Source organism: Petromyzon marinus, chromosome 59 (assembly GCF_048934315.1).
Source record: "Petromyzon marinus isolate PM22_M1 ecotype Great Lakes invasive population chromosome 59, UKy_Petmar_22M1.pri1.0, whole genome shotgun sequence".
Classification (NCBI taxonomy): domain Eukaryota; kingdom Metazoa; phylum Chordata; class Hyperoartia; order Petromyzontiformes; family Petromyzontidae; genus Petromyzon; species Petromyzon marinus.
The window spans coordinates 11168442-11181124 of NC_133725.1; the positions used below are offsets into that span (position 1 = coordinate 11168442).

The 12683-nt window shown below is 49.8% G+C and overlaps 1 protein-coding gene across 1 annotated transcript in view; it reads right to left on the bottom strand.

The window, feature by feature from the left end:
* Positions 1-491: 491 nt before the first annotated feature.
* LOC142905849 (U3 small nucleolar ribonucleoprotein IMP4-like) overlaps positions 492-12683 on the bottom strand; it is a 12552-nt gene continuing 360 nt past the window's right edge. The window contains exons 1-7 of the mRNA XM_076053112.1: positions 11614-12683; positions 4852-4953; positions 4488-4571; positions 3517-3576; positions 2093-2216; positions 1420-1573; positions 492-583 (exon numbers count right to left, since the gene is read on the bottom strand). The exon at positions 11614-12683 is cut by the window's right edge and continues 360 nt beyond it. Coding sequence (XP_075909227.1) covers positions 1452-1573; positions 2093-2216; positions 3517-3519 — 249 coding nt within the window. The 5' untranslated portion in view covers positions 3520-3576; positions 4488-4571; positions 4852-4953; positions 11614-12683 and the 3' untranslated portion in view covers positions 492-583; positions 1420-1451. The remainder of the gene's footprint in view (positions 584-1419; positions 1574-2092; positions 2217-3516; positions 3577-4487; positions 4572-4851; positions 4954-11613) is intronic.

Here is a 12683-nt window from a genome sequence, read left to right on the forward strand (position 1 = left end):
GTGTTCATGTACGGTCGCCAAGGCCACTCCACCTCGGCGGTGGCCGCGTTGTCCAGCGTGCCCAGTTTAATCTCGTAGACTGCGCGACACACAAAAGCAAAGATCCCCCCCATGCAGCCTTTAACAGACGGCGTGGGAAAAGCGCTGTTCGTGTGTTAGCATGTAGGAAAGCCAGCACGGCACACCAAGGGGTGGGTGTGGGTGGCCAGCATTACGTCCGATCATCTTTGAATTTACACATCGCATCCGGGGTGGGGGAATGCGAGTCGGGTCACGGTACAGCGAATGCGACCAGAGCAGCGACCCCACCGACTCAAGTTCCGATCCGCTCTACAAGTCACCCGCGGGCCACCTAGCCCGAGGCTAGACTCTTACATTCAGCCCATCATCCTCTCAGGGGTCGATAAAATTTACAACCACTTCGTAGGGAAGTCCACAAGGAATGTGGAATTTCCACCGCCTCTGCAGGGGTGTAAAGTGGAGACGAGTAACAATGTGTCAGGCAGACTTGCGCTCCATCTCGAATCACGGTCCCACCTCCTTCAACTCGATGTCCTTGCCGTCGCGCTTGTAGACGTTGTGCCTGTTGGGAGGGGGGGGGGGGGGCACAGAAGTCACGGGAGGGGATGCGGCAAGTTACACGGACTGCGCTGGACTCTCATTAAGCGTCCTCGCAGACGTTTGCCAGTTAGAGGCCAGCGGCCGCCCTGTTTAATACAGCGTATGCATTAACAAATGAACAACATTACGCGCCTTCAGCTTCAGAGATGGCGTTAAATAAAAACTCTGTCCCGTTACTCAAAAACTAAAGTAAAACGAAACTATTTTTATTTTACCACTGAGCTATGTAGCTCTTTTTCACAAAAAAATGTTTAGCAGCCAAATACTCGAAATTCAAGTTTCTAAATGTGTAGGGAAAAACCCGGAGGACCCGGAGAAAAATCAAAGTGACCAGGAGGAGAACATGCAAACTCCGAATATACAGGCGGACACACAGTACCTGGCCCAAAAGTCTGCTCACTCTTTCCCATTCCGAGACATCTGCAAATTGCCGGGTGGTAGGTGTCACGTTCACCGCTGAATCTCGGTACGCGCGAGCGGCTCGGCGTTTATTTTATTTATAGAGGTGTAGCTCTGCTGTTTTAAAAATACATTGCCCTCACCGCAGAGAACCATAGTAACGCGACCGGCACTGTATGGAACAAAACTATGTCACACGCCCTCCCGCATGGCCTTATGGGAGCCTCGGTATGTCTTCAGGGTTCAGAAGACATACTTGAGTTTTTCTTACGGTTCCGTTTCGATGACGTATATGTACATCATGGAAATGAGAAAGGGTTATAGGCTATACGAGGGATCTTGTGCTTGGGGGATTGGCGAGGAAGATGTGGGTGAGACTGGCACGGTACCCGCACGCACCCTCTTTCCGAGTCGTGACGTGAAGTTGTGCATCACGAGGTGTGGCAATGCCTTGGACATCGTGTCCACGTCCGGATGTCGTGCCGCATCACCACGCTAGACAGCGTCAAGTACGCCGTGGGGCCCAGCGGCAGGTGGCACATCACTATCCCGTCTGTGGCATCGTACCACGTGTCACATGGACAGCACGCCGGAGAGTTAGACACACCACAGGTGTCACACAGACAGTGTACTAGAGAGTTAGACACACTGCCATACCATCTGCGGCATCACACCACATAACACTGCACAGACAGTTAAGACACCGCAATCCCCCGTCTGCAGCATCATACTACACACCGCACATCGTACACACAGTTAAATACACCTCCATCCCCTGTCTGTTGCACCGCATCACACACGTCACACCATGCATCACACCGGGGAGCGGGAGCGGAGTGGCTATCTCATTACACTACAAATCCGGTGACCTGACTTCGATTTCCGGTGTGTCCAAGCATCGACAGTGGGGAGACAAAAGGGGCCAGATGCGGTAATGACCACACCACCCACCCCGCTGTGTGCTCTGCCGGCCTTCGTAGGTCACTCGACAAACAGCACTTGCCCTGACAGCCTGTTAAAGGCTACACGGGGGAGCTTTGTCGACTGCGGTGCGTGCGCGTGCCTGGCATACCGCGGTGCTCATGCAGGATGATGAAGTCGGTGACGGTGTTGGCGCAGCACGCCCGCACCAGCGCCTCCAGCTTGTGGCCTCCGCGGTTCATCGGCTGAGCGTTCGGCAGGATCAGCTTCATCTCCTGCGGTGGTGGTGGGAGGGTGGTGTGGTAACATGACAGCAAGTGGTCACACGCCGAGTCCGCTCTTCCCACCGGCGTCCGTCCCGGCCACGCTGCTTTCGCCCCCCCCACCTCCCCGCCCCCCCACTGCATCCAACTCGGGTTGTGTTGTTTGTTTTTTCCATTGCGGAAGCCGAGCCGTACCGGTATACGCGGTCGCCAAACCCCGTGTTGGCACAACTGGGATGCGCCATTGGAAAAACTTTACTATTTTTATTTTACCAGGTAAGGCCCACTGAGCTATGCAGCTCTTTTCCAGAAGCGACCTGGCCACAAATCATAGCTCAACTAAGTGGCTTATCGTCATGTGGAAATTTATAGCAGCCAAATACTCTTAAACGGACGTTGATTCTAAATGCAGAGGGAAAAACAGGAAGACCTGGACAGAAATCCACGCGACTCGTCAAAAAGAGAGACACGCAGCTCCAAATATACAGCAGGCATCAGGGTCAGGATTGAACCTACGATCTCCTGTATACCACGTGAGGAAGTTAACATCTCGCCACAGTGGTGCCCCCAATGGTACATCTTTCCCGTGACCACCGACCGTGCGTACAGTGCTACAGTAGATACATTTTTCGATCAATGGAAAGGATCGATCATAGGATAAAGGCGGACTGAATCGCGAGGAATGAAGTTGACAAAAGCTGCATGCACCAAACCAAAGTGTCCAACGCTCCACCACTGACGACCCCCCACCTCCCCACACAGCCTCCACCTTTCACCAATAACTAGATTTCTTCAGGTTAACTCAACGGATGCGAGTTGTCTCACACTGCACAAGCCCGATGATTGGTCGACACGGCTCGTGTGAGGTGCAAGGAACTGATTCTAAAGCCGATAGAGAACATGTGTGTGTGTGCGATAATTTAGCAGTTAGCATGCTGCCCCACAAACCTGGTAATCCGAGGTTGATTTCTGTTTATAGCCAACACCAGTGGCGATTATCTGAACTGGTCCTGGGCCTCCCCTAGATCGACTCAGCCTCAAATGAGTACTTAGTGCTGTGTGTAAACATCATCACTAGAGAGATAAAGGCGGCCAGTCGTGATGCTGGCCACCCAAACCCTCGCAAACAGCACCTGCCCCAAGAGCCTGTTAAGGCTATATGGGGGACCTCTGTCTTTGCGCGTTTGTACACACGCAATACACGGGGACCCACATCCCTCATGTGACCCCAAACCCTGTAGCCCCTGTGACCCCGTGCCCGCATCTTGATGAACTGCTTGAGGAGGGAGCTGGGGTCGCGTGAGGTCGTCACCATGATGTGGGTCCTTCACACCGGCTCAGCGGTATTCGTCATCCATGTGGCTGCTCACTCCTACTGACACGGGGGGGGGGGGGGGGGTGTGGATAGAGAGAGGGGGTAGATGGGGCAGGGGGGACAGAGAGGGTAGGTGATCATTTGTCATACTTCCCCGTGCGGGTGAGTGAAGGTGTGTGTATGGGTGGATGGAAGGAGCGACCAGGAATGTTTTAGAATATCACTTTGCAGTGATCTCGTTGATTTTGTGTAGCCAGCTGAGCACTAATGAGACCTGGAAGAGTCCCAATTGCAAGAGTAGGTGATTGATATGGCGGTTGAGTGGGTAAATTGAGTAAGATGATGAGTGAGTGAATGAGTGGGTCAGTGTATGTTAAACCTCTTTGTTACAGCACATAGCCAACCGTGGTAATCGGAAGTGTGACAAACTAACCACAAAAAGCAGTTCTCAAGAAATGAGTTTGTCAATCTAGTCGATGATTTAAAAGTGCAAAGCTCCAATGGCTTCCTAATATTGTAAGGAAGGCTGCTCCAGAAGGAAGACCGCTCCAGAAGTACACGTGATGTGGTGACCACCGCCTTCATTCGACATTCGACCAAAATTTACGCCAGCCACCACACACACACGGCGGACTCTTTTCCGCGTTCACGCCACGGGATTTTTCAAAGTCCACTTGGGAAGCAATCGCCGTGCGGTATTTACGGTCAACGCAACTGCGGCATTAAACCCATTAAACCGGTGGGGGGGGGGGGTTGAGGGCCCGCCGTTCTCGAACCGCGAACCTCTGCGGCAAAACACGGTGCCACCGCTTGGCAGGAAGGACCGACGACGAGCCGTGGATGCGCGCCGACTCGGCGTGTCTAGCGGGCGGAGACGCGCGACGCTTATCCCCCTGCCTCGAGAGTCTCGCAGGAAGGAAGAGAGAGAGAGATGCGAGGAGACCCGATGGTGAGGGATGTGAGCTCACCCTCCCCTCTCTGGTCGTCGAACTCCACGGCCTTCTGGAGTTCAAGCGCCTCCCACCGCAGGTCCATAGGCAGCACCAGGTTTTCTACGGTGACGACGTCAGGGGACGGGGGAGGGGGGGCAGTGGGTGTGGGTCGGGCGGAGGAGAATTAACAAGGAAGGAAAATCATGCGCACGCATGGATTCATTCGGAAACACTTTCCAAGCGCGGTTTTCTTCTCGCCTGTATTGTCAGACCGTCTTGTCCCATCTTAGTCCATCTTGCGTGTCTCATTGTCTCTAGATCCGTCTCTAGTCTGTCTCGCTGTCTCTCGTCCGTCTTGTCGTCGTGAGCCCATCTCTAGATCCTTCTCGCTGCCCGTTACCATCGAGCGCCCTCTTGAGCCGTGCCTTCTCCTCCATGAAAATCTTCTTGGCCTCGTGCGCCTTGCGGTAGAAGTACTCGCTGTGCAGTTGCGCCTGCTCAGCTGCACCACCAAACAAAGACAAAGATCCCCCATGTAGCCTTCGACAGGACTGTCGGGTGCAAGTGCTGTTAACGAGCAGCACCTTTGATACACGAAGGGGGGTGTGTGGCCAGCACCACATCCGTCCGCCTTTATCTCCCCAGTGGCGATGTTTACACAATGCACCAGGTACTCATTTGAGGCTGAGTCGACCAAGGGGAGGCCCAGGAACGGAATCGTCACCAGTGTTGGCCGTGAGCGGGAATTGAACTCGGGTCGCTGGGTTCGTAGTGCAGCGTAGCGCTAACCGTGAGACGACCATAAACAACAACCGCCATTCGCCACGAAGTGGTGATGTCACCAAGGCGCTCGTGCCAGGCTACGTGCAGGTTAAGGCCACATGAAGCGTCGAACGCCCGCTGGCAGCAGGAGGTCACAGACAGACAGACCCAGGTTGCCATTGGTTGCTTGACTGAGATGACTGGCCGATGCACCACCTGTGCCCCCTACTGTGCTACACCACCGCTCCCACCTACACAAACTCCCTTGGGCTATACTTTTTGGTTCTTTCGGTAAAGTCACATAGGCATAAAATATAAAATAAATTAAATCACGATGCTTCGGGCACAACACAAGCGTCCATCATCAGGTGGGACAAACCACAGCAAGAAACAATTGCTGAAGTGGGCAAAAGAGCTGCTGTAAGCAAGAGACTATATAGGTAAGAGAAGGGGGGAGGAGCCAGGGAGGAGAGAAAGAGGGGGAGGGGTATGGGGAGGGGAGTGGCAACACCATGAAGCAGTTAAGGTTTTACCTGGTTAATAACATCTTTCCAATGATTGCTCAATTTGAATCAATTTTCTCGGTTGAAGATATGTCTGTGTTTATACATCTGGATGGCTTCATGAACAAACCTTTGCTAGTAGCCCGAAGGTTTGCAGAGCACCTTGGTCTCGGAAAAAAACAATATCATGCGAGCCCACAGCGTTATAACAATGGTCAGCTATGGCAGAGGTATTGGTTCTGCCATGTTTCAGATCTGCCTTGTGCTCACGGACACGGTTCAAGATATATCGTTTCGTTTCCCCAATGTAACAATCACCCTTGGGCTATCATTTGTGATGGCCAGGTGGCTTCTGAAAAAAAGAAAGCTACATAGCTCAGTGGGGACTTACCTGGTAAAGATGTAGTGGAGTAGGAAGGTGTGCTGGGGAAACTGCGTGATTGTATTGATCACACGGCCAGTGTGGGGTTTATACTGTTTGGTTCTATTTGGTAAAGTCACGTAAAAAACAACAAAAAATGAAAAAAATCACGACGTTTCGGCTACAACACAAGTGGCCTTCATCAGGTGAAGGGACCAGACTGTCTAGAGGACAGCGCTGGAGTGAACACAGCCAAGCTCAGACTGCGACCTTTAAGCTGTGTGAGAGGACGCAGAACACCTTGACAAAGGAATTAGCATAAAAATTTGCATTTAATTGGCGGACTTAGCATGATGAATAATGTACAGGGGGGGAGCATGTGAAGACCTGCGAGGGGAGGAGTTTACATATTGATGGTGTGAAAAGGAATTTAAGCAGCTGCGAAAGTTTGGGATACCACTACTTGAAAAAATATACTGTACCATTGAAAATTAGTTTAATGTTTGGGTTGATTCAGAAGATCTTTCCAATGGTTGCTTAATTTGAAACCATCCTCTCAGTTGAAATTGTGTCTGTATTTGTAAATCTGAATTGCCTCGTTAACAAATGTCTGATAAAAACCCGTGGGTTTGCAAAGAACCTTGGTATCGGAGAACATTATATCGTGATCACCCACAGTGTTGTAACAGTGATCAGCTACGGCAGAAGAATTCTTTCTGCCGTGTTTCAAATCTGATTTGTGCTCGCGAATTCGGTCAGAGACATGTCGTTTCGTCTCCCCGATATAGCAGTCACCACAGGTGCAGGTCAATTTGTAAACTCCGGGGTACCGTAAGTCAGGAATGACATCCTTCACGGAAGGGATCAGGTCACGGATTTTGTGTACTGTATTGAACCGGACCAGGATCTTGTGTTTGCTTAGAATTTTGGAGATCTTTTTAGTAACACCTGCTAGATATGGTAGTGTGATGGTTTTGATTGGAGTATCAAGTGGTTGTTTTTGTATGGAGGGAGAAACAGCTTGGCGGATGGTACAGATCAGAGTATCCATTCCTTTTTAGGGTCAGATGTACATGTTTTAATTCACTGGTCAGGTGGTGTTGGTCCGAAATGCAATGAGCCCTGTGGTATAACGTTTTGATGAGATAATTCTTTTGCATCGGGTGGTGATGGGAATCAGGTTTCAAGTAGGAATCTGTGTGGGTGGGTTTCCTGTAGACAGAATGTCCCAATGAGCCATCAGGTCTCCTCTCAAACAGAACATCCAAGAATAGCAGCTTGCCATCTTTCTCCACTTCCATGGTGAATTTGATGGCGGGGTGTCTGGAATTAATGTGGTCTAGGAAAAGGTTCAAAGCCGGGAGGCCATGTGGCCAAATGAGGAAAGTGTCGTCTACATATCTCATCCACAGGGAAGGTCTGAGGGTGGAAGTCTGGATGGCGTCTGATTCAAATTTCTCCATGAAAATATTGGCTATCACTGGTGACAAGGGGGATCCCATGGGGGTACCCTCATTTTGTTTATAGAAGGAGCCATTCAAGTAAAGTAGGTTATCGTTGAGGCAGTGCCTAACCAGTGCAGGTGTATCGGGGTCTAGTCCATATTGGACCAAATTTTCAATTATTTCAATGGTATCAGGTCTGGGACCTTGGTGAACAAAGAGACCACATCGAAGCTGACAAGGATATGGTCAGGGGACAGTACGTCTTTGACCATAGAGACCAATTGTGCTGAGTTAAGTACTGCTGAGGCGGTCTTGCCAGTATAAGACAGCAAGGTATCTGACAGAAAACGGGCTAGTCTATAGGTAGGGGAGTTGATCGTGGATACGATGGGTCGTAGTGGGGTGCCTTCTTTATGAATCTTGGGAAGACCATAGAATCTAGGGGGTCTTGCAGCAGAAGGTTTTAGGGAGGGACGTTTAGTTGGGTCGATTAGGGAGGTCGAACTTGTGATGATCTTGTTGGTTTTTTATCGCTAGGCTATTAGTAGGGTTATTTTTGATTTTTGAGTAACTTCCATCGTTGAGCAGATTCTGGATTTTGTTGTTGTATGAATCTTTAGCCATATTTACAGTAGCGTTGCCTTTATCGGCTGAGAGGATGACTAAATCACTTCTGTTTTTTAAATTCGCGAGTTCAGAGCGTTCATTTTTGCTGATGTTACTAATGGGTTTCTTAGCATTCTTAAGAATAGTGGCTATTGCAGCTCTCGCAACGTCTGCTTGGATGTGTCCTACGCCTTTGAGGGCTACATCGACCTGAGAGATGATATCATCTACTGGTATGTGTTTTGGGGTGGCAGCAAAATTCAGCCCTCTAGCCAGTACTGTTTTCAGATTGTCCGAAATCGGGGTGCTACTCTGATTAATGACGATTTTGTTGACGTCTAGTTTTGTTATATGTGGAACTGGGTTCTTCTTTGATAGGTGGTTGAATTTAGAAATCAGGTTAGATTTACATTTGACTGACAGTGAATCAGCAGAAGAAGCAGTCATGTTGTCTACGTGATTCCAATCAGAAGGTGACAATTTTTCTGTTAACATTAAATGAGCTTGTAGGAGAGTCCTGTCTAAAGTATCGAGTTCAAATTGAAGTAGCCTTATCCTCTCTGAGATTAAAGATAGGCTGGTCTTAAACAGAATCTGTTTAGAATTCGGAGAAGATACAGCAGCAGAAGTGAGTGTGAAAGCGATGGGTATTACCTTGTGATCGCGGCATCTTTTGAGGAAGGTCAGCGTCTCGATGAGCTGTGACTTCTTGTCCCGTTGTCTGTTAAAAGCTCTAACAGATAGGTGAAAGCCCTCCCCGTAGAGGTTATCAATTCTAGATTTAAAGCTTTCGTGACTGCAAGGATCCATACTGTTTGGTTCTATTCGGTAAAGTCATCAGGTGAAGGGACCAGACTGTCTAGAGGACAGCGATGGAGTGAACACAGCCAAGTTCAGACTGCGACCTTTAAGCTGTGTGAGAGGAAGCAGAGCGCCTTGACGAAGGAATTAGCATAAAAATTTGCATTTAATTGGCGGACTTAGCATGATGAACAATGTACAGGGGGGGGGCATGTGCAGACCTGCGAGGGGGGAGGGGGGGAGTTTGCATATTGATGGTGTGAAAAGGGAATTTAAGCAGCTGCGAAAGTTTGGGATACCACTACTTGAAAAAATATACTGTACCGTTGAAAATTAGTTTAATGTTTGGTTTGATTCGTGAAGGATGTCATTCCTGACTTACAGTACCCCGGAGTTTACAAATTCACCTGCACCTGTGGTGACTGCTATATCGGGGAGACGAAACGACTTGTCTCTAACCGAATTCGCGAGCACAAATCAGATTTGAAACACGGCAGAACGAAATCTTCTGTCGTAGCTGATCACTGTTACAACACTGTGGGTGATTACGATGTAATTTTATCCGATACCAAGGTTCTTTGCAAACCCACGGGTTTTTATCAGAGATTTGTTCACGAGGCAATTCAGATTTACAAACACACACAATTTCAACCGAGAGGATGGTTTCAAATTAAGCAACCATTGGAAAGATGTTCTGAATCAAACCAAACATTAAACTAATTTTCAATGGTACAGTATATTTTTTCAAGTAGTGGTATCCCAAACTTTTGCAGCTGCTTAAATTCCCTTTTCACACCATCAATATGTAAACCCCCCCCTCCCCCCCTCGCAGGTCTGCACATGCCCCCCCCCCCCCGTACAATGCTCATCATGCTAAGTCCGCCAATTAAATGCTAATTTTTATGGTAATTCCTTTGTCAAGGCGCTCTGCTTCCTCTCACTCAGCTTAAAGGTCGCAGTCTGAGCTTGGCTGTGTTCACTCCAGCGCTGTCCTCTAGACAGTCTGGTCCCTTCACCTGATGAAGGCCACTTGTGTTGTGGCCGAAACGTCGTGAATTTTTTTTATTTGTTGTTGTTTTTTACGTGACTTTACCGAATAGAACCAAACAGTATGGATCCTTGCAGTCACGAAAGCTTTAAATCTAGAAGTGTGGGGTTTATCTGGGGTCAGCCTGAGGAGACGGCGGAAACAGTGGGGTCGTGTTAGGACAGCCAGGTGAAGAGGCTGTGGTGATGAGGTAACGGTCGAGCCAATTAAGCCAGAAGGGCTGTGATTGGTTGGTGCTGTTGCTGCGGCCGAGGAGGTGTCGAGGTGTCTGGAAAAAGGCAGGTGGTTGAAGATGCGAGGCGTGCGGAGGCACGTGGACCAATTACTTAACGAAAATGAGAATGGGGATAAATTGGGGGGAGAAAGAGAGAGAGGAAGAGATTGGAGTTGGGAGCTGTGCGGTGAAGACGTGGAGTTCGGAAACAGAGTTTAGAAGAGAGTTGGAGCATGGTGATAGCGAAGCTGAAGCAAGACGAAGCAGTTAGCAGTGCACTAAGCATAGTGATAGCGAAGCTGAAGAAGACGGAGCAGTTAGCAGTGGAGAGAGCGTAGTGAAGCTGAAGAAGACGGAGCAGTTAGCAGTGGAGAGAGCGTAGTGAAGCTGAAGAAGACGGAGCAGTTAGCAGTGGAGAGAGCGTAGTAATAGAGGAGCTGGAGACGAGGTGTGCGGAGACAGAGAAGTGAGATTGGGTTTCGCTGTGTACGACGACGCTGTATAGCGGAGGAGCTGAGGAGGATAGCCAGCAGTGGAGAGAGCGTAGGAATAGAGTTGAAGACGTGTGTGTGTGCGGAGAAAAGCGACGTGATACTGGGAACCAAGGTGGTGAGCGAGACGGGCGAAGCACGGCGAGCGAGCCGTGGTGTCCAGGATACGGTGGAGTGTGGAGAACGTGTTAACGATGAAAATAAAGAAGTGGTTGAAGAAAGACATAAGTTGTTCGTGTAAAGTTCAACCACTACAAAAATATATCTTAATAGTTTAGTTTATAGTTTTTCAATTACAATCAGCCGGCGTGTGGCACGTGTCTCCGCGCGAGAAGACGTGAACTTCTTTTGCACCGTACGCAGCCAACCGCGCTGAATAAGAGACACGAGCCCAGACGAAGATGCAGCAGCAAGCAGCAACAAACCACGAGCTTGCACTCTGAGTGCGGCACCACGATGCTCCTAGCGACGTCGTTGATTAATGTCTGTAATTAATATCGATGGTGAATCTCTGTAATTAATATCGATGATTCGATTCCACGAGAACAGATTCCACAAGAATCGATTCCACAACTATTCTATTAAAGCAAAGTACGCGATTCAATTCAAACGTGTTCATTCCGGTATCATAAGAATCGGTATTCATTCTGTGCTGGAGGAATCCGATGCGCTATAAAGCTCTTTGATCACAGATGTGCCAGTAGGGGGCATGGGGTCATAACGTCACAACAACAAACAATACAAAAACGATGAGTGCAAAGGGAATGATAGCAAACCACTAAAAAGAGGTTAAATAAACCATATAAGTTCATACTCTTTGGTTCTTTCGGTAAGAAGTCTCGCTCTCCGTTCCACCCACTACAACTGGCGTCAGAAGTAGCCAAATAGTAAGATGAATCGCTATAATGGAGACGCGAAGAAAAACTCGTACCAGGGCTCCGGAGGAAGAGGAGGACGACTCAACACCACCGGGGTTGGCAGCCCCGGAAGGGGGAGGAGAAGCGACGCCGGCCGAGCTGCTCACTCCCCGGCCGCCCGGCGGCTCACCACCGTCGGGGAGGGCGCTTCAGGTGGCTCACTCCCGCCTCGCCCAACTCCTGCACGCGGCGGCATCCATCCTCGACGAAATACATCGTGGGTTATAACCACACCAAATATAACCACAATCACTGCGACCATAATCACCATAACCACAAATATAATCATAACCACCAGCTACATAACCACAAGTATAAACACTACCACCACAACTATAACCATAACCACCACAACCATAACAACCAACATAACCACTACAACAACCACAATGATGCTGATACACTCTCACACCATGTGGGTCCCCTTGTCTCCTTGTGTCTCCGTGTCTCCCTGGGGTGAGTGGGTGGGTTGGCGAGAGAGTCGGTAGGTTGGCGAGAGAGTCGGTGGGTTGGCAAGAGAGTCGGTGGGTTGGTGGGAGAGTGGGTGGGTGGCAGAGTGAGTGACCGGTGGCAGTGGGTAACCGGTGACTAAGTGGGTGGGTGGCAGTGGGTGACCGGTGACTAAGTAGGTGGGTAGCAGTGGGCGACCGGTGACGAAGTGGGTGAGAGAGTGGGTGGCTGAGTGGGTGGCCGAGTGGGTGGCTGAGTGAATTGGTGAGTGGATGAGTGCCAGAGTGGGTGAGTGAATGGCTGAGTGGGTGGGTGATAATGAGTATTTTTTGCTGGAGGAATCCGATGAGCTATGAAGCTCTTTTTCATAGATGCGCAGAGAGTGGCTGAGTGGGTGGCTGAGTGAGTGTCGGTGGGTGGGTGAGTGGGAATGAAATCGAACCTGCACCTCTGTATTGCAAGTCCAGCGAGCTAATGCCCCGCGTGTGGTGGGGTAAAGTGTGGGCATGGCTATTTTGCTGCAACACGTCCGGACCAGCGTGGAAGAGTAGACCAAATACCTCTAAATAGCGGCCTCAAGTGGAGGCCTTTTCCAGCAGCAGGCAATTCGCCTCCACAACAAACCCGTCCCTCC